Source organism: Mustela putorius, unplaced genomic scaffold, assembly GCF_011764305.1.
Source record: "Mustela putorius furo isolate JIRA1106 unplaced genomic scaffold, ASM1176430v1.1 tig00003845_pilon_pilon_pilon, whole genome shotgun sequence".
Taxonomy (NCBI): domain Eukaryota; kingdom Metazoa; phylum Chordata; class Mammalia; order Carnivora; family Mustelidae; genus Mustela; species Mustela putorius.
Window position 1 is genome coordinate 61865822 of NW_025421998.1, and position 27635 is coordinate 61893456.

General features: G+C 40.2%; 1 protein-coding gene across 4 annotated transcripts in view; it reads left to right on the forward strand.

Moving 5' to 3' along the window:
- The window catches only part of ITPRID1 (ITPR interacting domain containing 1), a 121431-nt gene that overhangs the window by 72374 nt on the left and 21422 nt on the right, over positions 1 to 27635 (forward strand). For all 4 annotated transcript variants that reach the window (XM_013061498.2, XM_004762595.3, XM_004762596.3 and 1 more), the window contains 2 exons: positions 22600 to 22682; positions 23074 to 24351. In XM_013061498.2, coding sequence (XP_012916952.1) covers positions 22600 to 22682; positions 23074 to 24351 — 1361 coding nt within the window. The remainder of the gene's footprint in view (positions 1 to 22599; positions 22683 to 23073; positions 24352 to 27635) is intronic.

The following is a 27635-nucleotide window of genomic DNA, read 5'->3' on the forward strand; positions in this document are numbered from 1 at the left end:
AGACATCTGGGTAGTTCCCACATTTTGGCTATTATGAATATGCTTCTTTGAACATTTATGTATAAGGTTTTGTGTAGACATACATTTTTATTCCTCTGGGAATATACCTAGGAGTGAGATTACTGGGCCATATGGTAGCTCTCTGTTTAACATTTTGAACAATTGTCAGATCGTTTCCCAAAACAGCTATGCCATTTCATAGTCCTACCGGAGACCTGCCACACAGGTTCAATAGTGACAGTGATCTAGGAATGAGGCTTTTGCATTCCTTTTGTTTTCTCCAGTAAGTGCGAGAGCTGTAGGTTTTCATAGCTCTCATTACTCCAGGGGTCCTGGGTTTTAGAGCTAATGTAGATAGAGCTAGGGAGATGATGACATGATTCAGGTAGGATAAGATGTCACAAAATGCATTGTTCTTACTTATATTCAGCTACCTTTTTCTTTAATATATATTCCTTAGATTGTTGCAGGACTTTGGTTAATTTCTAGAGTTCTGAAAGAGTCAATTTTGACAATTCTTGCCAGTGTTCATGTTACTTTCATGGAGTAACAGGGTTTGGAGGTGTAGAAGTACTTCTCTCCTTTTATGTCTTTGTAATAAAACATTTCTTTTTTTTTTTTTAAAGATTTTATTTATTTATTTATTTGACAGAGAGAGAGATCACAAGTAGGCAGAGAGAGAGAGGAGGAAGCAGGATCCCTGCTGAGCAGAGAGCCCAATGTGGGACTCGATCCCAGGACTCTGAGATCATGACCTGAGCCGAAGGCAGTGGCTTAACCCACTGAGCCACCCAGGTGCCCCTAATAAAACATTTCTTTACTGGAGCTTTAGTAGGATAATTAAAAGAAAAAAAAACTATGTGTTCATTCTAACATTTTAGTCCAGTCCTACGTTTGTGTTATTTTTCAGTAACAATGGATTTTAAATTTGCTACTAGTGGAATATCAGGTAGTAAGACACACCAGAAGGAAAGATATTCTTAGTCAAGGCCATCTTTATTTTAAATTCCCATATGATCAGCAGTCTGTTTTGTTTCCGTCTGAAGCCAGATCCAGTGGTTATGTTTATATTTATGTTATATACCCAATAACACTCTGGACATTTCTGAATTTGAAAAATGGTTCCTCAGAAATTCAGGTATCTTTTTTTAAAAATATTTCATATGCAGGTATCATTTTGAACTCTTTGTTGCCCTTTGTACAACATAAAGATATTAAGTTACATTGGTGTCCTTGTCAGTTAGTAAGGGATCGATATTTTCTAGCTCATAGGTTTGTTCTTCACATCACCTGTGCCATTGCTCAAGCAGTCAGGCTTAGTATCTTTTTTAGGTTCCAGACTTTGGCTCAGAGAAGTTAAGTGACTTGCCAGAGAATAATCCGTTACTGTGCACCAAGTTTAGGCACTGAATCCTGGTCTCCTATATGAAAAAGTTTAGAGATTTCTTCAATACATCATCCAGTGTCCTTGCTCCCAGGTAGGATGGAGTGTTCAGTCATTGTTTAGTATCAAACATCCAATGCTTAAAGTACCGATACAACCTCCAAGATCTTCTTAAGCATCTAAGATAAGGGGCTGGGGAGATGAGTCCAGGGATGTGTCCAATAAAGGATCCTTTACCAGGAAAGGCTGGAAGTAGATACCTTTGCTTTTGGAGGGGAGGAGGGCATGGAAGGGACTATGAGACTTGAGCTCGTTCGCTTATCTGAAAAATAATTCTGCACCAGGGCTGCGGCTTTATACCTTTTCTAACCATTTAACAAATATTTATTAGGCACCCGTTGTGTGTCCAGAGCTGTAAATAATACCGACAATGCCTCTACAAAAAGAAAAGATGACATATAATTAATAGGTATATATGCCTCATGAATACAGTAATTTTCTCTGTTTTCATTTTCATCAATTTCCATGATACAGCGGTTCAACACTGTATCCCCAGATCCTTAGGACATATGCAGATCCTGGTACATAATTGGTGTTCAATAAATATTTATGGAATTAATTAACTAACAAGATCATTTTAGATTTTTTAAAGGTTATAAAAATATAAAATGGGCTAATATAGAGTGTCCTGGTTCATGGAGGTATATTTTATTGGATAATTAAGGAATGTTTTCTGAGGAGACAGTATCAGACACCATTGTCACCTGACTTTAGAGAAGTCATTGCTTCTATTTTGAAACCAACTCCAGAAAGAACCACTGAGAAAACTCCTGACTCAGCAGCTGCTTTTCTGCTTTCGGATCATGAGGAATCCTGAATTGTCCTTTCTTGTCCCCTGGCATAGAATGGCAGGGATGGACACTGGATCTCACTGAGGGTCCACTGCTAATAGTGTCCATCCCCATCATCCAAGGGACTAGATAGATATTTTAGCGATAAGCTGCGGGCTTGAAAATGTAACTTAGTTCAGGTTAATCTTAGATTAATTTTTGAAAGGAGAATAAGATAGCTTCCAGGACAGATATATTGATTAGCAAAATTGTAGAAGTTACCATCACCCAGAATTAACCCTTAGAAAAATAAAATGATAGGGGTTCACCAAATACATACGGCCAATATATTCTCATTTCTTCTTTGGGTGTGGATATTGGACTGACTGGAGATAACACCAAAAATTGGATATGTGTGCTTTTTTGGAAAAAGGTCAGGTAACATGTATTATTTGTGTGACCAATGATAAGTTATCTGAGGCCCACAAACCTCAATGCTCCTATTTTCATGATGGGCATGACAAAGTTTACCTAACTTGGCAGTTGCAAGAATGCGAGAGGGCATGTAGGGAACATCACAAGCAGTAACAGCAAACAAGAATGGTAGCTATTAGTACTATTGTTATGAATATGGATTCATCCCACAGATCACTTGCAAATCCTCTTCTGTCATTTCTATGAACAAAGATATAAAGACATGATCAGTGATTATCAATGTATCATCCTTACTTGTTTAAGGAAAATGAAACATTAACTGATTTAAAAAATGGAAATCCTTTCTCTAATGCTTATGAGTAAAGCGTGTGTAATTGCTTCCCCACTTTAAACTTCAGGTAAGATCAAGACTGTTACTAGTAATACTCTAAGTATCGAAATAAAGATCCGGACTGTTACTAGTAATATTCTAAGTATCGAAGTAAAAACTAATACAAGTAGTATGTTAAACTGTCCTGGGAATTCTAACTCAGTATTCTGTTAAGAGGCCTGCTTTGACAGTGTTACAAAATGCCTCTTATAATACAGACATGTAAATTGTTGGAATTCTTGCAAATTTCAAGAACTGTGGTTTGTTATCAGTATATTAATAGCATCATCTTTAATGGATCATGGCTTTCGATTGTGGCATTTCTTGATTTTTTAAAAATGTAAGTCATTGTTAATTTATTTTTCTTTATTATATTTATGGTAAGCCCTTTAGGGCCCAATGATAAATGTTTATGTATCTGGGCTTTTTGCTTTCAATAATCAGATTTTTTAACAGGCAGGTTCTAGAGCTCAGTTATGAATCATCGTTACTGTTCGTCTCAGAAACTCACCTTGGGGGAAGGTTTGTGTTAAAGTGTTTTATTAAGATGTATTCCCAGAAAAAAACAAACAAACAAACATAGGGGACTGAGGAGTGGGACTGTGATGAGAAGGAGGTAATACACTTTTTAACACACCCTTCCACACAGCAACAAAGATCTAATTTTTGTCATCATCTCATTGAGTGCACAGGCAGTACCTGTTATTTTAGCTCTGAAAATAGCTAGTAGCTTACGTCACACAGTAGATTCCCCCAGATAACCGGAAGAGTAGTTTTCAATGGCTTTTTTCTGATTTCCTCTGTGCCCAAAGCAAGAAACAGCATGAGGATTATGCACAAGTGAATGAGACAAAAAACACAAGACCAGGAAGGTTTCTAAAATGCATATGCAACAGCATAAACACATTAGCTTGTCTTTCAAACAACTGTCAAACTCCCCAACTTCCCCTGCCTTTTTTTTTTTGCCTTCAAAATCTGTGCAATCCATTGATAAATGTAATGATTTTAATCTTGGTGGTTTACGTAGATGGTGTCACTGGCCTGGTCATGTTCCAATCTAGATAATTATGTCTGCTCTTCCTCCCGGCCCCTGTTGCTTCTGTTCTGAGTGGCATTCTTCTTTCTTTTTAAACCAACTGCTCCTGGGCACCACTGTGGGATGGGAAAGAGCTGCAGGGAGCTGCCCCAGAGATAGGTGTGGATCAGGTGTGCCTGTCCTGGCACATATTGACATGTTCAATATATAGAGCATTTGGCATCTTGCAGGAAGAAAGGCCTAGAGAAGATCTTATCATTACTACCCTCAGCAGATGCAAAGCATTGCTCTCATTAGGATGGAGATAACACCAATGATTAAGAATTGGTAGACCTTTGCGGAGAGGGTGATTTGTGTAAAGGAGTTTCTCTGTCTCAAGTGTTCATTGAGAACCTATAATGAAATCAGCCTTACAGTTAGGTTGCCCAAAGGTATCCTACTTCTGTGCAGTATTAAGGATTTCTAAGTTAAGCAAGATGGGCATTGAAATACCAACCAGGTATCCCCAACAATTTAATTGAAAGAAAATGTGTTATTAGCACAAAGTCAGAACCATCTTGCTTTTTGTGAAGAAAACTTCATTGTGAGTAGAAATTAAGAGATCACACAAATTATTTCCCAATTGGTCTCCTCCATCAACAGTTGTTCTTTGGGCAAGTCCTTTACTTTCCAAGTAATTCAATGTCTTATTTTCTTTCTTTCCTTTTTTAAGATTTTATTTGTTCACTTGATAGAGGGACAGAGCAAGCACAAGCAGGGGAAGTGACAGAGGGAGAGGGAGAAGCAGGCTCCCCACTGAGTAAGGAGCCCAAAGTGGGCCTCAAACCCAGGGTACTGGGATCATGACCTGTGCCAAAGGCAAATGCTTAACTCGCTGAGCCACCCAGGTGCCCCCAGTGTCTCATTTCCTAAGGAAAAAAAGAAATACCATACGATCTGGTGATTTTCTGATTTATGGTTGTGCCCCCCTCCAGTTTTTGCAGGAGGACACTATCCAAAATAAGTTCAGTTAACTTGAGGGAATGGAGATAAAATAGCTGGATTTCAGGAAAAAAAAATATTTGACTTCTTCAGAAGAGATATGCTTAAAATTATTTCTAACAACACAAATCACTGCAGGAGAAGAAAATATAGTCCCTTTTCTATTTTAGCAAGGGAAATGGTGGGAAAAGAACTTCAGAAGCATACTTATATTTATTGTGGTTTCAGAGATTGTATGTCTCTTCAGACATTCCATGCTTGTTGTAGCCTTCCAGTCATCCTAAGGAAGCCTGGAGGAGGCAGAAGCCATGTTGCTTACAGACGTTAGGAATTGTCATTCCCTCTTGAACGCCTTAGTGCTACAGGTGCAAGGGCTGTGATGTCCCTACCAAGATCAATAGTGTAACCAGTTCTCCAAACCCGAGAGCTTTTCTGCTTTGTGTTTATCTTTCCAGTCACCGCACAATTTGCCCCTCTTCCCCTACAATAGAATCAATAGCCCATAACAAATAACTGGGGCTGCTCATGGGACAAGTGTCCATGATTCCTTGGAGTTCCGTCTCATGTCCTTTTCTTCTGAGATAACAATCCTATTGGAGGCATCAGGGTGTTGCCACCTCTGGGTACCCACATTTCACAAAACCTTTGGTCAAGAAAGGTGAGGTACAGAATGGTTTTTTTTTTATTTTGTTTTTTGTTTTTGCTTATCCATTGCTCACTTCCAAGACAAAATGCCTCCAGGAGATTCTTCTCCTAAGAGAAGGTAGACATGATGTTGGAAAAGGTCTTGAGCCAAGAAAGCCAAAGGGAGCCAAAAAAAAAAGGCCAGAAGCAGATTTTCAGAAACTTGCCTTCCTTAATTGGGTTATAATCTAGAGCACCATAATTATAGTTGAGGATCAAGACTTACCCACAGTTATTTCTAAATTGTGAATGAGGAAATCAGTACTTGTAAAAGTTAAGGAACTTGCTCAAGTTCACCCAGCTGGCAAGTATTGGCATCAGGACAAAGCCCAGAACTTTCTGACTCCAAATGGCATGCTCTGCCCAGATTCCATGCTGTAAATAACGGTATTATAAAATGTGCTTTGCTGATGCAGATTGCATTCTATTAGAAGCCAAAATGGATAAGATGATTTATCACATGAAATCACAAAGTATTTCAGAAGTCACTCTGGACTACCCAACTGCCCATTGCCTTATATATAGTATGGCAGAGAGAGGAAATCCCTCCTCCCACTGTTCCCAGTCTCTGTGTTTGCCACTGTCTTCTCCCAATTTCTAAAATATACTCACATTATCTTTAATTTTTTCATTTTAACCATAATATCTTATGAGTATTTTTTTTTAAGATTTTTATTTATTTATTTGACAGACAGAGATCATGAGTAGGCAGAGAAGCAGGCAGAGAGAGAGGAGGAAGCAGGCTCCCTGCGGGGCTCCATCCCAGGACCGTGGGATCATGACCTGAGCCAAAGGCAGAGGCTTTAACCCACTGAGCCACCCAGGTACCCCTTTATTAGTATTTTAAAAGAGATTTAGTTCCCCTTTCCTTTTCTTTGTCTGTAAATACATGCAAAGTATTCTTTATCTCCGTAGGCTTCGGGGAACCATGTTGAGCCAATATGCATGCTCATGTTAGATATTTAAAGGCAGAATTGGGGTCATGCTTATCTTCAGGCAATCAAATTTTTGTCATTATAAGATAAAGGGCTTAATGTCTACATCTCTAGGCCAACCCTCGTACTTTTACAGAGGGGGAAACAAAGGCTCATGATGTTAGTGATTTGCTCCAAGGGCAATAAGTGATAAGCTCCAAGTGATAATTAGTTAAAACCAGGCCCAAGACTCTTAGTTTTGAATCTTCAATTCTAGTTATTTAATGATTAACAAATTCTCTGTATAACACGATCCTAATTTATTCTTTGTTGAAACTCTATGTACCAAGCCAAGGTTAAGCCGGTCATTCCACTATACCACAGCATTTTGAGGTTAAGAATAGTGTCTGACTTCTCTTCAATACCCATAATTTACCTTGGTGCCTGGCTTGGAGCAAATATTTAAAAATACGTATGTTGGCGACCAAACAGGTTTTTAAATAAAGCTTTAAATATTTAAAAAACCAGAGTAGACGTTTCTTAGGATGTCTTTTTAAAAATCTTTTCCTCAAAAAATAAAAATAAAAAATAAATTTTTTTTCCTTTAGGAACTTATTTTATAAATGCTTAATCAAAATAAAATGATCTCACCTTAAATTAAAACACTATATTTCAGATTCAGCTACACTAAATATTAACAAGAAGTTTATTTACAGATATTTAGTGATGATAAAAACCTTCAGAAAACTTTGCTCAGACTTCTTTATCTATGGCTCAATCTGTGATTTTTCCAGTGTTAAAAGGAGCCCAAGTTGATTCTAAAATCAAAGAACAGACAGAAGTTCAAGTGGGTTGTAATCTTGGCAAAAACATGTTCTACCAAGGGAGAAAAAAAAAAGAATTCAGCCTCCAAATCTGTTACTGTGCATGCGTCTTCTGGTTTTCCTTTCGTGTGAGCAGAGTCCAGGAAAAAAAATCATAGCATCACATAAAGCAATCGAGGATATTTCATGCAACTAAAGATATAAAAATTGCTTGTTTGACATGAGACCGACTGCATGACTCCTTTTGAAAGGGCGATTTGCAAATAGGCTACCTTATGACCACAATTATATTTTAAGTTTGGGTGATAACCTTATGTTCTGAGAACTACCATTGTAGCATTTTATTTATTTATTTATTTTTATATTATCATATTTTTTTTGTAATGTGATGTTCATCACCATACAGTACATCATTAGTTTTTGATGCAGTGTTCCAAGATTCATTGTTCGTGTACAACACTCAGTGCTCCAGCAATCCATGCCCTCCTTATTACTGATCACTGATCTCACCCATCCAACCACCCCCTGCCCTTCTGAAACCCTCAGTTTGTTTCTCAGAGCCCATAGTCTCTCTTGGTTCCTCTCCCACTCCGATTTCTGCCCTTCATTTAATTGTCCTCCATGCCGTTAGTAACATTTTAAATTGCGGTCACCAAACTGGTGCTACTAGATAGAAATAAGTTTTCCTAATACATTTCTTGTTTCTATTTTACTATTTACAGATCTGAGGTTGACCTTTCCGTTTGTTATCATGTTTCCCTTTGCTGTCATGAATACTGCAAAGAACAGCTTTATTTGAGTTCCCTCCTGTAGTGATTTCTCGGGATTTCTCTTCTGAATAGTTTTTAACACTTGAATCCAGTTTTCCCATGTCAATGAAATCATGCTCTACTGGAGCAGCCAGTGCTGTTGGGGCCCCAGATAAAAGGGCTTAGTTTTAAATGTGCCCCTGAACTCTTGTTATAAGGCAGCTTATTCTTTGTAAGGGCCACTAACATCAAAGTTCATTTTCAGAACATTGGACTGAGTCTTCGGAGAGGAGAGGCATGGTTCTATTTGCCATGTATCACCTGCATCTAGTACACTAACACACAGTTTGCCCTCAATAGGTAAATATTGGTGGAATGAATGAACAATTAAGGCAGGCTACTTCTAGAAGATAGCTAATAATCAGTTTTAAGATGATTTTTATTGCTTAAGAGGCATATTTTGTGACTTGTGTGTTTCTAAAAAAACATAGCTTTGGAAAAATATCCTGGGATATTTTTCATTGCTATCAAATTAAATAAAAAGGCAGTATTAGAATTTTTTTTGTTATTTAATTTTTTAATTTTTATTTTCACATTTTTTTTTATAAACATGTATTTTTATCCCCAGGGGTACAGGTCTGTGAATCGCCAGGTTTACACACTTCACAGCACTCACCAAAGCACATACCCTCCCCAATGTCCATAACCCCACCCCCCTTCTCCCAACCCCCCTCCCCCCAGCAACCCTCAGTTTGTTTTGTAAGATTAAGAGTCACTTATGGTTTGTCTCCCTCCCAATCCCATCTTGTTTCATTGATTCTTCTCCTACCCACTTAAGCCCCCATGTTGCATCACCACTTCCTCATATCAGGAAGATCATATGATAGTTGTCTTTCTCTGCTTGACTTATTTCGCTAAGCATGATATGCTCTAGTTCCATCCATGTTGTCACAAATGGCAAGATTTCATTTCTTTTGATGGCTGCATAGTATTCCATTGTGTATATATACCACATCTTCTTGATCCATTCATCTGTTGATGGACATCTAGGTTCTTTCCATAGTTTGGCTATTGTGGACATTGCTGCTATAAACATTCGGGTGCACGTGCCCCTTTGGATCACTACGTTTGTATCTTTAGGGTAAATACCCAGTAATGCAATTGCTGGGTCATAGGGCAGTTCTATTTTCAACATTTTGAGGAACCTCCATGCTGTTTTCCAGAGTGATTGAACTAGCTTGCATTCCCACCAACAGTGTAGGAGGGTTCCCCTTTCTCTGCATCCTCGCCAGCATCTGTCATTTCCTGACGTGTTTATTTTAGCCATTCTGACTGGTGTGAGGTGATATCTCATTGTGGTTTTGATTTGTATTTCCCTGATGCCGAGTGATATGGAGCACTTTTTCATGTGTCTGTTGGCCATCTGGATGTCTTCTTTGCAGAAATGTCTGTTCATGTCCCCTGCCCATTTCTTGATTGGATTATTTGTTCTTTGGGTGTTGAGTTTGCTAAGTTCTTTATAGATTCTGGACACTAGTCCTTTATCTGATATGTTGTTTGCAAATATCTTCTCCCATTCTGTCAGTTGTCTTTTGATTTTGTTAACTGTTTCCTTTGCTGTGCAAAAGCTTTTGATCTTGATGAAATCCCAATAGTTCATTTTTGCCCTTGCTTCCCAGTATTAGAATTTTTGTTTAGCATCTCCTCTATCCTTAATCTGTGGCTCTTCCACTGGACAAGCTCATCAAAGCCTGGGTTGCATCTTTCAATTCTCCTCACTGTTCATCCAGTATCTGGCACAAAGCAGCCATTCAGTAAGTGATTGTTAAATGAATGAGAATATGTATGAAATAATTTTATCAGAATTTAAAATGACTTGGGGGTAATAAAAAAGAACATGAGTATTACAAAACAGAAAAGAAAAAGCTGACATGGAAGATATTCTTTAGAGAATCATCAACATAAACAGGACAAATAGAAGAGAGTAGGTAGATATGACAGATATGGAAGACAATGCCCAATTCTCTGTCCATCTTTTCTACAAACTTGAGTGAGCCAAGGTCTCTAAAAACCCAAACTGTGTTTTTCTTAAAAAGCAGATTACTCAGGATTAAAGGAAAGAATACAATACTCTGTCAAAGTTAATCATGCAAGGCATTTTTAGTTGTCTGATTGTATTGTGTCTATCACTCAGGTAAGAAAGAGAAAGTATATTCAAAGGTTTTGACTGAAAAAGTTTGAAAAAGAACTATTTGCCAAGGTGGGCTGGATTCAAGGGGCCACGAAGAGATGGGGAAGCACTCCATGGCTAGTAAGTGTAGAAGGCCATGTCTGAAAAGACAAAGGGAAAGAATCATGCTGCTGGAGCCAGGTAAAAGTGCAAGGCTGAAAAGAGAACACACATGTGCGCACACACACACACAAAGAGAGAACACCTCATCAAGACTCTTACTGTAAAGGAATGCAGCCATTTTAAAAAAAACACCCTGAAGGAAGTGGGTGAATAAATGTGCCATGTTCTTTCTCCTGCCCTACTTCTTTCTACCTCCTACTTCTATTGGCACCTCCCAAGGACTGAACACAAGTGCAATCTTGGAGCACAGATGGGACAGAGAATGACCAGAGTGAGGCAGTGGAGGCAAGGAAAGGCAAATGGAAAGCAACCAGCACACACCTGGCTTCCCTGAGTCCCCCTTTGTCCCTGATGCAGCCATGAGTCCCACATCTGTCCCCTAGACTGCATCTAGATGAAAATCATAAGCTGACTCTTGAGGAAAATCTTACTTCTCCAGCTTGGTGAATCAAAAATTTTTCCCTTTTCTTAATCCTGGATTATTACTTTTGATGAAGTAGGCTACCACGTGAAAGGACTACCTCCTCCTATTGTCTGAAGATTTGACATAATCACCTGCATATCAACTGGTTAACTCAAGCAACAATAATGTTTGCTCCCAGACTGCTTGACAAGGAGGAAAAAAAAAATACAAAAAAATCATTGAGACTGCTTGTCTCTAGGCCTGTGGTAGTCGAATCAGTACAGAAACTAAAAATTCCAAAGAACCTAGTATTACAAAATTTGCAATCCACCCATTGTCTCAAATGGTGATGGGGACATCATTCATTTCACTCCGGAAACTTCTAATTTTCTCTTTTCAAATATAGGATAAGCACTGGATCTAAATCTAAATGTGTCATTACATTCTCCCAAGACAGTGAATGCAGGGTTGCTATTAAAAAAACTGGATCTGTGTTCCTCTTTTTTGACTCAGGAACATCTAATAAATAAGGGTCTATGTATACAAAGAAGATATGTGTATTGAAATATTGCAATTTTTATACATTTTTATAGATTCATAGAATCTTTATAGAGTCATAGAAATGTTCTGTTTTAGAAATATTTAATTGAATTAGACTTCTAACTTGTTTCATTCCAAAATTCTGCATGACCAAACCCTTAATTACTTTATGCCACTTAGCTCCAGGCACACTGGCTTCTTTTCTCCTGTGGGTAGGAACATAACTTGTGGGGAGGAGGGAGCAGAGAGAAACATCACAAGTCACTCCCTGTGAATATATTACTCTAAAGTGTCCTTTTCAACAATTGTTAAGGTAATTTGTTGATATGACAGTTTTTAAGAAAATGGTATTGAAAAGATGCCAGAGGAAGCAGTGTGAATTAGGCATTAAAAATACCATGGTCAGACAGTAGGACTAATAAAGAGGTTTTCATGCTCACTTACTTCTCAACAAACATCCTCTTATTAGATGCCCAGAGATAACGGGGCACAGTATAAAGTGGAAATTTTGTAGCTTAAGAATTCTATACCCTTCAGAGTTGTCATACTTTTAGTGAAGCCTTATTTCAGATAAGCAAAGTCTCAGGAATCATAAATCATATAAGCATAATGCAAATACCATGAAAAATCTTGAAAGAGAAGAAACATGAATAAAAGAATTCAACAATAATATCCTGGATCTAAAATCCTAGATCATACCCAAAAGCTGAATGTAGAAGAGAAAAAGCTGAATGTAGAAGAGAATAAAATTGTCAGCAAATACTGATTAACTGAGGAGTCAATAGACACTGCTTAATTCTTGATGTTGATAATTGCAGTTTGAAATGCTTGGATTTTTTAAGTTACCACCAATTAAGTTTAAAAACACTCTACATGCCTTGTGAATTACCAGAAGGGAAAAGCAATCATTGAAAATATAGTCCACATGGCAAAAGAATAAACATGAAAAATTAATTATATTAATAATACTACCAAATATTGAGGCCAAATAGCCACATTTTGAACATTCAGATAATAAAGAACTATGCTAAATATTTTAAATTACCTCCTTTAATCCTCATTTAAGTCTCTGCTGTTTATGGTGCAGTTCAAAATCAGGTCTATTTAAATGTGAAGTTTGGGGTTTATTAATATAACAGTAAGATAGCAAATATAGATTATAACTTGTGTCCCAATTTTCATTGATTTATATTAGCCATTGGTAATGTTGAACTGATAAATATTTTGAGGCTGGATTCCAGCTCAGCAGAAAAGACTGTTATGGATTATTAGTGATGCTTATTTTCAGATTTGCATCAAGTGTGCCACATATTACCTACATCAATCCCAGTTCTAAAAATAGAAAACATAAAATTACAAGCAATAAGACCCAGTACATTCTTATGAAAATAGCTATCGATGCAATAAATGCCTCTAACAAAGGAAAAGACTCAAAGATCCTTTAAAAAATGTTATCCACATTTATGGGGAGATTGGGTGGCTCAGTTGGTTGAGTGACTCTTGATCTTAGATCAGGTCTTGACTGCAGCATGGTGAGTTCAAGCCCCATGTTGGCCTCCACACTGGGTATGGAACTTACTTAAAATATAGAAAATAAAATATATATATATATAAAATAAAATAAATAAATTTTGTAAAACTGTTAGCCACATTTAAAATAAGGAATCACAGAAAAACTAAAGGAAAAATGAATGGGCAGAAATATATCAAAAAAGCATGCCAGTGCGAAGAAGAAAAAGAAAAGGAAAACAAGGAGCATCTGGGTGACTCAGTGGGTTAAGCCTCTGCCTTCAGCTCAGGTCAAGATCTCAGGGTCCTGGGATCGAGCCCCACATCAGGCTCTCTGCTCAGCAGGGAGCCTGCTTTCCCCCTCTCTCTGCCTGACTCTCTGCCTACTTATGATCTCTCTCTCTCTCTCTGTCAAATAAATAAATAAAATGTTTAAAAAGAAAAAGAAAAGGAAAACAAGAATGATAGCACTACCATTAGATAGAATGGAATTTTTACAAAAACCTAGGAAATAAGGGCAAAGCTACCTTAAGAGGCATAGACATAGTCTTTTCTCTTTTTAGAGACCTCAGAATGAAAATAAATAAATCATTTGACTGAGGGCATTGGAAAATAAATAAGAAAAAGAAATACCATTAATCCAAGAAGTAGGAATCCTGAAATATCAGTACTTATTGTCGAAATTAAAAGTTGTCAAAGAATTTCATCTTTTAAAATGTACCATGGTTAGTGGTTTTAACACTGAGCTCTTCTACAAGTTTAAGAAAGTAATACAACATCAGTTCTCCATGCTGCTTGAGGACATAGAAACAAAGACAGAAGCCTGTCCAGTTATGTTCTACACAGCAACCCAGTCATAACATCACAGTCCAAAACAGAAATGCACATGCTTGCAAACACAAACATGTGCACACACACATTATAAAGAACTTTTGATAAAGAAAAACTCACAAATGTATGCAAAAAAGAAAATTATAAATTGTGTATTACTTTTATTTTATAAAATACACACATACATATGCACAAAGAAACTGGGCTGGACTGAAAGATCTATAGACACAGTCTTGTTATTTTCCTTCATCCTTAGATGATAAGTGATTTTTATTTTCTTATTGACATTTTTTCATTTTCCACATTTTCTTCACCACCACATACTATATGATCCTAAAAAACAACTAACGGTATTAAGCCAAAAGAAGCAGTTTACAGAAGCAACTTCTTTTCTTCTTTTTCTCTTTTGTAATGATGAAGGAGGGTAATTCTCACTAAAGAACAGAGGACAGGGCACCTGTGTGGCTTAGTTGGTTAAGCGACAGCCTTCGGCTCAGGTCATGATCCTGGAGTCCCAGGACCCAGTCCTGCATCAGGCTCCGTGCTCAGCAGGGAGTCAGCTTCTCCCTCTGACCCTCCACTTCTCTTGCTCTCTCTCTCAAATAAATAAAATCTTAAAAAAAAAAAAAAAGAACAGAGGACAAACTGCTAAACCAAGAGCAATAAACAAACAGAGGGAGAGAGAAAAGAAGGAGGAAGGAAAGGAAAAAAAGAAAAAGAAAAAGAGAGAGAGAGAGAAGGGGTGGAGGAGGAAAGAAGGAAGAATGCCCAGGTAATAAGAAAGAAATTAAAACAAAAATGTCAGCAGGGCACTTGTGGAAATTATGAAAACCTTATGTAGAAATGTTTGTAGGATAGGAACTCCTCCGCCCAAGTATGCTTGGCATAGAAGGAAGAATTAAATTGCTTCAGGAGTATTTGCCACAGTCACGAATGTTCTCAACCATTCTTCAGTTCTAGGATCAGAGTCAAGATAAATATAAGCTCTGTGAGAGTGGGTATCTTTGTTGACATTATGCTGGAATTTCTAGAACAGCGTAGGACCCGACAGGCGCCCAGTAACATTTGTGAAATGTGGAAAACAATAAAATGGAGGTTTGCAGTAAACCAATCCCAGGCTGTGTGGTGTGGCCTATTCTCTTCAGAATATTAGCAGTGGCTTGGCCCACAGCAAGAACGGGTGGCAAGGCCCCAGATGACACAGACAGATTTCAGAATGAAGATCAAAATCATCTTGAGGCCATAGAAATGTAGTCTCAACTGAGCTAGATTCAATTTCACAAGAGAACAAAATAGAGACTGAGCTTAGTGTATAACCCAACACTGGGAGCTCAACTTCTGACTAAGCAAAGGGCAGTCCTCTGTTCCATGTTGGTCAGACCCTATCCTAACTCCTAAATCTAGTTCTGAGTGCTGGATTTTATGGCAAACATGACTAGGTAAGCACTTAACTGAAAAGCCCAAGACACTATAACTTGAAAACTGCCCTGTGATGGTTGATTTAAAGACTGGGGAGATTTAAGCTGAGGAAGAAAGGCCTGCAGAGTACAAGCGAGCTGTCTTGAGGAAAAAGGATTAAACATGTTCTGTATTACTCCCTGGATCAAACTATGACCGGTGAATGGAAAAATCAATTGTAGATTCAGCTCAATATAAAGAAGCATTTCATAAAATGTATGATATGTTCTGACCAGAGAGAACTAGGTCTCCGTACCACAAATGTGTAATCACTAGCTAGATGGCCATCTGTAAGGAATGTTCTGGAAGGGAATCCTACTTTGGATGATCGGTGGTACCATCCTAACTTCCAGTCTGGAGGATGGACTGTGGCCCACAGAGAACTTTGTTTGTTCTACCAAATATTTAAAATTACTTTTTAAAATGCCTTCAGGGGAACACACCCTCTGGAGTCCAGGCAGTCCACACCGTCCCTATGGTCTCGCATCCTAGCTGCTTAACAAGCTTTATGCCACCTGCCCTGTTTGAGTTTGCATAATCTATAATGTCCAGTGCAGTTCCAAGATAACTTGTTCTGTGACTCAACTTCACCAGCACTGTCACAGAATTTTCTACCACTGGGGGAACAGAAGAGAGGGGAGCATGGCAGGGAAATCCGTGAAATAGCATAGATCAGTGTAGACAGTGAGCCCCAGGCTAAGGCTGGACTATTTCTTTTGCTCTACACAACCCTAGCTTATGGTGCACCCCCAAAGACGTCTTGTCCTTTTCTCCCTCCCTCATTTATGTTTTGATTCCATAGACTTTCTTTTTCCTGAGCCTCTGGGAACTCAAACTACACTAACCTTAAAACTCTCTACTTAGGATTCAGAAGTCTTTATTATCAACTCAGCTCAGGAAAGCAAGCCCTTGCGGTGGACTTTTCTTTCAACTTTCAGCCGTTCAGGGGACTCTGGGCAGGGTCCGGGCTCCTCGGTCCTGTGGTTGGTGTAATGCTGCCACCTGCTGATTATTTGGACAAAGTGCCTGAAGCATCGGTCTCCTCGGGGGCGGAAAGGTTGCAAACTTCTTAGGCAGAGAAGGGGTCCAGCCCAGGCGGGGTCCACCCAACTGGGAGGGTAAAATCTGACTCTGAGAAGACAGGCCTGTGCTGGAAAAGGCCATTTCTAACGAATACTGATATATATAATAGTACACATGAATGATATTTAACAATGATATTCATCGTGATTGAGTTCTAATTGATAATATTAAGAGGATGTTCGGCAGCAAAAATTTATATACGTGATTAGATCATCTTTTCCTGTGCCTGAAGTCTTCATATATCCAGTATATCTTATTAGATAGTATCCTCACTGCAACCCCTCAAGTGACCCATCATCCCCGCATTTATTCTTTCCCACGTGAGGAAACACTCCACGCGGACCTAAGTGGCATGGCCAAGCTCACACCACTAGTCAGCAGCAGAGTCAGATTCTGAATCCAGTAGATCTGGTTCCAGATTTTCTAAACGACTCAGTTAAGGGTCCGGCTAGGATCTCAGTAGCCTACCCTGCAGAGAAGGGGGGGGTAGGGGGGGTGGTGGCTGAAAGTATGGGATTAGCAGAGTAAGGGAGCCAGCTGTTTCAAGGGACCTGACAAACCCATAAGGGGATTGGTGGTGGTTTGGAACAGGAATCCTCCAGTAGTGGCGGGTTTGAATAATTAGATTCAGCTAGGACAAAAGGACTGGTAGGTAGAGGTGAGGTGGGAAGTCAAGGCCCTAATCTAGAGAAGTAAGGAAGAACTGTAGCTCTTTGAGCATATTAAAAGCCTGTGGAAAATCCCATTGATGAGGCTTCTAAAATTCTCCCAGTCTTAGCCTCCATGGTTTCAGGCACTGGGCTGGGTTGGCAGGTGGGCACTGGTGCTACTTCCGTTGCTCTTAGCCAGATGCCTTACTGCCTTCCCTTAAGTCATGCCCCTCCGTGTGAGGACATGGGCAGGACAAGCAGAGCACATTTGCATTAGTCTGTTTGTTTAATCATCTATTGTAGCCATCCTGAGCAAGGAAGTGTCTCATCCTTTGGATCATTTAACTGCCACAACCTTAAGAGAATATTTGGGACACTCAAACCCATTTTTGAGGTGTTTTTCCATCTAGTTGCTGAAAGGGTGGTTTATAGGCGGGGAAGGATGTTTAGTTCTCTGAAGAAACTAAACCATCTGTAAACTGGCCCACACTTTGCTTGGTAACGCTCTCTAAATGATTCAGATGCGTGTATTTGACTTCTAAAATACAAGATAAACAAGCCTCTAGTCCTGGGAGAACTATGCCCAATCCTATCACTTGATCTCACCATCACAGAAAGGCTCTCAAAATCTGATTGTTTCACAAATTCATTTCAATGAGTTTCGGAGGTTATTTTTGTTGTTTGTTCTTGTTCGTTGTGTTTTACACTAGTGCCATTAACTGATGGTAACAGTTATAATTTAAACACATCCTTCCTAGAGGAAATCACTCTTTCTATCTTTTTGGGACCCTTTACTTTGGTGGTTGTTCATTTTCATTTGGACCAGATTGGCATGGACCAACCAGCACGTGGAGGAATGAACTCGGACATAGAGTTTTGTTCTGGTGCTCAAGTGTATAATTTCATCTTAAGGTTGTAAGAAGGGGGGAGGGGCGCCTGGGTGGCTCAGTGGGTTAAAGCCTCTGCCTTCGGCTCAGGTCATGATCCCAGGGTCCTGGGATCAAGCCCCGTTTCTGGTTCTCTGCTCAGCAGGGAGCCTGCTTCCTCTTCTCTCTCTTCCTGTCTCTCTGCCTACTCTTGATCTCTGTCTGTTAAATAAATAAAATCTTAAAAAAAAAAAAAAAGGTTGTAAGAAGGGGAAGAGTGACCATTTTGGATGAAGCTTATACTAGAATAATAATTGCTTATGGATCATTTAAATGATAATGATGTACCGGGAGTCCTTCACAGTTTACCGTGCAAATCTTGCACCAAAACATATAGAAAGAAGAGGTTTCAAAGCTGTTTAGTCCATCCTTCAGCAAGTTTCAACCCTGCTGCTGAATATCTCTGGTTCCTCGACACTTACGTGGCTGGGGATGGAGATTGAGGGGTACAGTCAGTCCCATCTTGCTCCCTCCTGTTCCGTGGTCTGTCTACTGCAAACCGGCTTTGGGGGCCAAGTAGAAAAGCTGCCATGGGTCACCAGCACAGAAACTGGGATGGGAGGGTTGTGTGGAAAACTCATGAGGAAGGGCTGCCCACTTGGTGAGGCTGTTCAGTGGAGGGGTTCCAACGGAAGTGGCCAGAGCCCTTCGTAGAGTACCAGAAAAATATTGTATATTCTGCTCTGGCCATTTCAAAGGTTTCTGCCATAATCACCACTGATTTCATACCCATAGGTGTTATAAGAAGAAAAATAGGTGATTTTTTTTCTAACTCTAAAAGGAGCTGGAAGAGTTTTATAGCTCATTATAACAAGAGCACTGAAGTCTTAAATATTACATCATATTGTGTAAATATTACACAAGTAAACTTCCTATAATAAATACACAATGGGTATACACTATTTCCTTTGACAACAAGTAAACAAGTATTCTATTAGCCAGGCTAAAGCGTCTATAAAGATTGTACATCATAGTCAAAGGAAAACCTCACAGGGAGTTACTTCCACACAAACTACTCAATTTTATAACAGGTGTTTTCTTTGCAGGGGGGAAGGGGCTGGTTTTTCCTTTTATGCTTCTAAGTCTTTGTTATAAACCTCACACTACAGTATTATTGTTTTTTGTTTAAATAGTCTGTTGTTATTTTAAAAGATTTAGAGAATTTTTTAAAAATCTTTAAAATGTATCCACACCCAGGGCACATGGATGGCTTGGTCAGTTAAGCACCTGACTCTTGATTTCAGCTCAGGTTGTGATCTCGAGGTCCTGGGATCCAACCCTGCATCAGCTCCGCACTCATCAGTGAGCCTGCTGGAGATTCTTTCTCTCTCTCTCTCTCCCTCTGCCCCATCCCCTGTGCAAGCTCTCTTTCTCTCTAACTAAATAAATATAAAAAAACAAAAACAGCAACTTACCCAGGGGTGCTGGGGTTGCTGCCATTAAGCGTCTGCCTTCAGCTCAGGTCATGATCCCGGGGTCCTGGATCAAACCCCTCAATGGGCTCTCTGCTTGGCAGGAAGCCTTCTTCTCCCTCTCCCACTCCCCCTGCTTGTGTTCCCTCTCTCGCTGTGTCTCTCTCTCTATCAAAAAAAATAAATAAATAAAATCTTTAAACAAACAAACAAACTTACAGACACTTTTTTTCTTTCAGTACTTTTAAGATGTCATCCCACCGTCTTCTCTCTGGGATCATTTCCAGTGAGAAACTCACTGCTTTCCTTGACTTTGTTTCCCTATGTATAATGTGTCTTTTTTGTCTCTAGCTGATTTTAAAATGTTTCTTTATCATTGGTGTTGGACAATTTCATTCTGATGTGCCTTGGTATAATTTTCTTCATATTTCTTGTGCTTGGGGTTTGTCGAACATCTTGCAACAAACTTTTCTTCAAAAATTTCTTCCAGTGTTTCCCGTCCTCTTTGGGATATTCCAGGGACCTATATGTTCAGCTACGTGACGTGTCCCACAGCTCACTGATGTTCTTTTTATTTTTTTTTTAATTTTTTTTCTTGAATTTCTGTTTTTGATTTGGGGTAGTTTCTACTGTCATGTCTTCAGTTTCACTATTTTTTCTTCTACAATTCCTAAAATGCTGTTAATCCTATCCAGTATAAATTTTGCCTGAGACATCGTGTTTTCATCTCTAGAATTTCAATTTGAGTATTTTTTATATCTAGCAGTCTCCTCTTAACATAGTTAATCTCTCCTCTAGCTTCTTAAACATATGGACTATAGCCATAGTAATTGTTTTAAAGTCCTTTCTTGTGAATTCTAACATTGTCAGTTCTAGATTGGTTTCGGTTGACTGGGTTTCCCCCCCCCACTATGGGTCATATTTTTTTTGCTTCTTTACATGCCTGGTGTTCTTTGTTAGATGCCAGATATTATAGATTTTACCTTGTGGAGGCTAGATATTGTTTTATTTCTATAAATGCGCTTGAGCTTAGGTCTGGGACACAGTTGGGTCACTTGGTCCTTTCAAGTTTCACTTTTAAGATATGTGGTGTGGGGGAAATGCTCATTCTAGGCCTAATCATTCCTCAATCCTAAAGCAAGACACCTATGAGTACTCTGCCCCACCAGTGCTCTGGGAATTGTGAGGTTTTGGAGTCTGGCTGATGGAAGATTGCACTATTCCCAGCCTGGGGACTCCTAGGCACTGTGTCTTCTAAGCCTTTCCAGTGATTCTTTCCCCAGCCTGTGGTGTTTCCTCACACACATGTGCAGTTCAGCCCCCAGCTAAATACTCAGGAGGGTTTCTGTGACTTCTCTCTGTGAAGATCTCTCCTCTCTCCCACTCTTCCCTGAAAACTCTAGCTGGCTCAGTCATTCCAGACTCTTCATTTTGTCTCTTCAACTCAGAGAATCTGCCGGGTGCTGCCTGAGTCTGCCCTCCCTCGCTACACCACAGCCTATAAACTATCTCAAGGCAGGAAGCTGGGTGATTATACAGCTCGCATTATTTGCTCCTACATCTCAGGGACACCCATTTTTAATTGCCTGATGTCCATATTCTTGAAACTGTTTTTCATATACTTTGTCCAGTTTTTCAGTTGTTTCAGGTGGGAGGAAAATCTAGTTCTTATTACTTCAGCTCGTCAGAAGCGGAAGTCTTCTTTAGATCGATGACCAGTCAATATTTTCCATATTTTACCCTTCTCTATATAGTAAGAGAGGTGATAACAAGATCAAAGACATTGTTTTCTCAAATTTCTTCCATGTGTCTAGGATTCAGCTGTTGAAATTTATATCCTTTTATTTTTATTTGATACAGAGAGAGAAATGATGAGAGAGAGAGAGCAAGCGGGAAAGAGAGAGGTTGGGGAGCTGCAGTCAGAAGGAGAGGGAGAAGCAGACTCCCCACTAAGCAGGGAGCCTGATGCAGGACTCAATCCCAGGACCCTGGGATCATGACCTAAGCCGAAAGCAGACGCTTAACTGACTGAGCCAACCACATGCCCAAGGATATTCTTTCTACTTCTTGTAGAAGAAGGGCTACACTCCAAACACTCTCCTCCCAGGCGACTTCCTCTTCTAGCCCATAAAGTATTTCTCCTTAGGTAAGAGAAAAAAAAATCTTCCAATTTAATCTTTAGCAGGTTCATCCTCGAGTAGCCACCCATATCCCCCACCCCTGCTAATATAACACAATATCTATGGTAAAAGTTCAGATAGATTTAGAATTTCCAGAGGCTCATATTTACAGAATTGTTACCTGCCCTCACTTCATGTAGTTCTTTCTTTGCTCCTTCCAGCCTTTTGCAATGACAGGAGAAGCAGTCTAAAACATGAACATGACCTTATAGTCATATAGAGTGCAGATGAAGCTAATAAGGTTCTTATCTAACATTTAGTTTAAAAAAAAAAAAGAATATATATGTCTTAGGCAGAGCTGCTGTAACAGAATACTACAGACAGGGTGGCTTATGAACAATAGGAATTTATTTTTCACAGTTCTGGAGGCTAGAAGTTCAAGGTCAAGGTGCTGGCAGTTTCAGTGTCTCATGAGAAACCACTTCCTGGTCCACAGATGGTCATCTTCTCACTGTGTTCTTACATGGTAGAAGGGGCAAGGGAGTTCTCCTCTCCGGGGACTTCTTTTAAGGTATTTTGCAAAGTAGTAACCCCACGAATGAGAGCTCTGCTCTCCTTACCTGTCACTCCCTGAAGGCCCCACCTCCTAATACCATTACCATGGGAGTTAGGATTTCAATGTATGATTGGGGGGGGGTGTGCATAATATTCAGTTCATTGCAAAATACATACAGAGATATATACATTTTGTTTTTTATTGTATTGTCAGCATGGCATTTAAGGGCTATGCATTTCCTTCTGGATTCTCTTCCCCTTATTAAAGACGCATCTGCAATCATTTGCTATTTTGTCTTAAGAGATGGTCATCCTTTCTCCTTTATTTTGTGTTTTACTCCTTGTATCAAGAAACCAGTGACACAGTTTTACCTGGAACCTCTGACAATCAAGAAAATAGACCCTTAGAATTCTCCCACTCATCTCTATTTCCATGCACTGGGCATTTATTGAGGATCTTCGGCCTGTCTGGCACAGAGAGGGTTTGATCTCAGTCCTTCTGACACCCCACTTCCCTTCACTGACCCCAGGCCTCGTGACTTCTTTCCACAGGTGCCATAGTGAACAGAGAAAACAGCTGCCAGTCTGACAGCAGCGGATTCCTGGACGACCCCCTGGAACCATTCTTCTTGCAGGTAGAGGGCCACTGGTGGGTTGGAATCGGAGTAGAAGGAAAGATAAACAGAAAGCCCACCACACTGCCATATTTGGGAAGGGCAGCCAGCCCGTAGAAGACATGCACCACAGGTACCCAAGGGGCGGGGGATTGGAGTCACACTAAACAAGGTGCCAGAAAGCTTAGCATTCCTTTCCTTTTTATTTTCTTTTGATTTTACCAAACAAGGAAGCGAGCTGCATAGATGGAAGAGCTTAGTTAAAGTGTGACCTCACGGAAGCCTGAGTTTGTAACTTTTATTTCCGGACCCCTAAGTTGGGTAATGACAAGGGACAGACACAAGCGCATCTTAAACCAATCCCTTCCCCACCGTCCTGACCCATTTGCTTTTATCCTGATTTCTCACACAGATGCCTTCCTTGCCAAGCAGCCAGAGTCCTGTTGAGAATGGATGTAGAGAGCCAAGGGATCAGAGCCAGTGCTTAGTGCCACCCCAGGACTGCCAGCGAGAGTCAGATGAATCTGATTCCAAGAGTATGGTGAACACAGCCTTTTCAAATCAAGACTGGAGTGTCATGGAAGAAAAGGCCTCAACATCTACAGTGGAGGAAGAGTCTCTGTTTGAGGATATGGAGAAGCCTCCAGAGCCATTGACCCCATATACAGCCCTTGACGGGACCCCCAGAGGGGGAGAGCACCCAAGGAAAGACAGCCATCCAAGGCAGGACTTTCCCAGGCCCCAAACTGGAACTGAGGCCCTGGTGGGTCCAGCTAGCTCCAGGTGGGACTGTCCTCTGGGGTTTAGGCTTCCCCATAGCACTGAAGCCAAGGATGGGTTTCTGAAGCTTGAGGGAGCTGAGGAAACATCCGTGCAAAGGCACCACTGCAAGTCCCGAAGACCACAGGGAGCTGATCCTGCTCATGACAAGCGTCATGTAGGCGCTGAGGCAACCTGTCCTAACACCAATAGTACCTCAGTGACAGGAGAGAGCCCACCACAGCATGTCCCGAGACCCAGCAATGTCACGTCCTATACAGTTGACCTTATTCAAACATCTGCGAAGTTCATTCCCCACCTTGACAAACCTGCTGGAGATACTCCCCACGCAAAGCCAGTATGTCATGCTTTGGGTCAAATACCACATCGGGCAGAATCTGAGAGGGGAAAGTTTCCTCCAAACGCTGACTCAAATGCTGCTGGTTCCAAGTCGGTGACAATCCAGATGTCCTCCAACCTGGCATCGGCTGCTCTGAATGCTGGGGCTTTGGGGACTGATTCTAAAGGAACAGCTTTAGAATGCACCATGGGTGACCTTGCTCCCACAGCAGAACCAGGACTGGAGACAAAATCAAGACAGTGCCGTGATGTTTCTGTTCAGGCCGATATACGTGAGCTTAGACCCTGTCACTGCTGTTCAGGGCAGAGTAACAAGGCCCGGCGCCTCACCAAATCTGTCTCTCTGGACACAGGCTTCCCTTATATCTGCCCACCGGGCATCTGCCACGCTGAACCCACCCACAGCTGTGTCTGCTGTCATCACCAGCCCCACTGCCATTCAGAGAGGCAGAGCCCCAGCCCTGTGTCTTCAGCCTGTAGACACTGCCTGTGCTCCCATCACCATCTGGAAGCCCAGTTCATGAAGACTTTGAGCGTCCTTCAGGACACCATAGTGAAGGAGCTGTGCTCTGTAAGTATTCCTCTCTGCCAAGACAGGGCGGAAGGCCGCTGGAGCAACACCACCTCAGGGAGAATGTTCAGGCCTCCCGAATGTGAGCTCTCAGGGCAAACCCTTCCATCTCAAATCATGATGAATATCTGTAGAGTGCTTTACAGCTTACCACATATTCTCACAATTTCTTTCTTTTTTTTTTTTTAAGGATTTTACTTATTTATTTGACAGAGAGATCACAAGGAGGCAGAGAAGCAGGCAGGGAGGGGGGAAGCAGGCTCCCCGCTAAGCAAAGAGCCTGATGCAGCGGGGGTGGGGGGTCCCAGGACCCTGAGATCATGACTGGAGCCAAAGGCAGTGGCTTAACCCACTGAACCACCCAGGCTCCCTTCTCACAAATTTTTTCTTATCTGATGCATCCAATCCCCTCCGGAAGTAAGAAGACAAATTTCATTATTAATCCTCATATGACAGAGGGGTATAGAACAATAAGTTCACATGTAAGGTTATAAATATTAATGCATCTGTACCTCATCTCCAGTTCAGTCTAACTGAACAATTCTCTGTCTTAAATTCACTTAGCTGAATAAACTTGCACAAGCCGTTATTACATCTCTCTTGATTCTAGTTCCTGCATTGCAAAATAGGGAGACTCTTAATGTCACAGACACAGGATTGTTTTAGGATTAAGCGAGAGAAAGCTTGTAAAGCACTCAGCATGCACAGACGCTCAGCCCAGTGCCCAGCCCACACAAGGCCCCAGAAAATGCTCATTGAATGGCTCCTGTTTTCTTACTCATTTTTATCATTATTTTATTATTGTTCAGCTCTTGAATCTAGAGCTTCTCTAGAAGCTCCATGTCAAATGGAGGGACTCCTGCTCCATCGTGGGTGAGTTCATTTAAAAGTGGACGTTGAGTTTACTGAAAACTGCCTGACCCCCAACCTGTTCAGCCCCCGATAAATCAATAAGCATTTAGTGAGTCCTTCCCATGTTTCCTCTTCCTTGATTCTCAAGGTGAGAAATGATCTAGGCTTTTCTTCTTTAAAAAATTAAGAGCATCACACACGAAATCACCTGTATTTAAAATAAAAAAAAAAAAAAATAGAAAGGTGGCACACATAATATAGGGCTACAGCTGTTCAAAGGAAAGTGGAAGGCAACTGTTATTTATTAAGCACCTACTGTTTGAGGCCTGACGGGTTACCTTCCCATTCTTTTAATTCCACAAATATTTACTGGGTGCCTATGCTAATCACTTTATTTACCATATGTTGCATAACCCTCATTTTCACCCATACCATAAATCCTGAGTCCCTCATATATATTCCAAGTCCTCCCTCTTTTACAAATGAGGAACCTAGAATCAAGAGAGTATAAGTTTCCAACTTCCTCTACTAATAAGTGGTTAAGTCATATGCAAATTCAGATTTAGCTGACACCAGATTCTTGGACAACATACTCCAGGCAATGATGCATCTAGCTTTAAAATATCTAAATCCGAAGAAGTGTAATGGCAACATGAGAAAGTGATTATGTGAAAGACCAGGCAATTACTACCTAGCCCTACAACATCTAGAAATCTGCATAAATGTTATAGAAACATAGAGAATCAATGAAAGATAAGTGATTTACTCATCATTTTTCAAATTGCAAGGTTTCGGGCATTTGGAATCGAATTGATCTGAGATTATATACCCTGAAATACATACTGTCTCAGGTTTTATTAGATGACAATGCATTTCTCCTTACTTAGATTCGAGGAACCACAAACATACACTCAAAGAAAACAGTCTTTTTACATGTGCATTATTGTACTTGTGGGCAGGTGCACACACAGGCACACAGAGACCAGCAGAAAAGCAAGTGAAAATGGGGGATTGCATTTGCACACAAGAGCAGGCTACTTAAGCCAAAGAACATACTCAGAAACAGAGAGAAAAGGTATCTGTGGTGAGTGAGCCTGGGTTTGTAAGGCCCAAATAATATTCTGGAGAAAAATATCTCTTAATCAGATGCCAACTGCTAACTAGGGTTACAAAAATTATTTATAAAAAAAAATCCGGAAAATGAATTTGGACCAAGTGAAGATTATAGGCAGGGATAGATACTATATACTATCTACCACCCGTTCCAAGCAGGTGTTGAAAGGAAGAGCAAGTTTAGGTAAAAGACTCAGAAAAACATTCTCATCACCTCCCCTTACAGAGGAGTGCATAACAGTGCAGAGATGCACTTGACTTACCGGTAAATGTTATTTTGGTGGTCTTGTGGGTCACCATGGTTTGTTGATAGGATTAATTCTTTTTTCTTTTGAAGATTTTATTTATTTATTTGACAGACAGAGATCACAAGTAGGCAGAGCGGCAGGCAGAGAGTGAGGGGGAAGCAGGCTCCCCGCTGAGCAGAGAGCCTGATGTGGGGCTCGATTCCAGGACCCTGAGATCATGACCTGAGCTGAAGGCAGAGGCTTAACCCACTGAGCCACCCAGATGCCCCTAGGATTAATTCTTATGTATATGTGAATTCTTCATAATAATTTAGTGATTAAAAAAATACTTTCATACAAGAAAATAAGAACATCTGAAATTAGATTTTTGGATATTAGAAAAGTCTTTTATAATGTTCACAATTCAGATTTAGGTAAAAAGCATACACAGCTTAAAAATTAAGATGAACCAATTCAAAAGTGACGTTTCAATGTTTTCTCATGGTATTGCTCTTACTATTAAAGTTTGTTTTAATGGACTTGGGTCAGTCAAGTAGACATTGAATTGACTTTGGGTTATAACCCAGCACTTACATTGGAAGAAAGAGTTCCAAACAGCCTTTTTTTTTTTTTTTTTTGCTTGCCTAGTGTTTCCTTTTTTCTGAAAACTACATACCTGTTCTAGAACTGAAATGTACTTTTAGTACTTCCAAATGACCAGAAGATGGCAGTGTTTCAGAATCTTCCACCTCACACCTTCTAGGCCAGCTATCAGTACTCCTGAATCCCAGACCCCTGCGCCTTCCAATCACACAGAATTACCCCAGAATAACTAGATGAAGCGTAAACTTTAATGTTTCTAATGCTCAGCCTACTTGAGCACCATATTTCCATCCCTAGAGTTTGGTCGGTCTGTAGGAAATCTACTAGGACCATTCAGGCAGCTCAGTCCTAAGCGACAAATAACTTGTCCCCGTGTCCAGGCACACTACTGTGACTCAGATCTTGTGAAGAAAAGATATGACTCAGGCTTGAAATCTGTCCTTTTGGACCTTGGACAAGTCAGTTTGCCATTCGGTGTCAGAACACCTC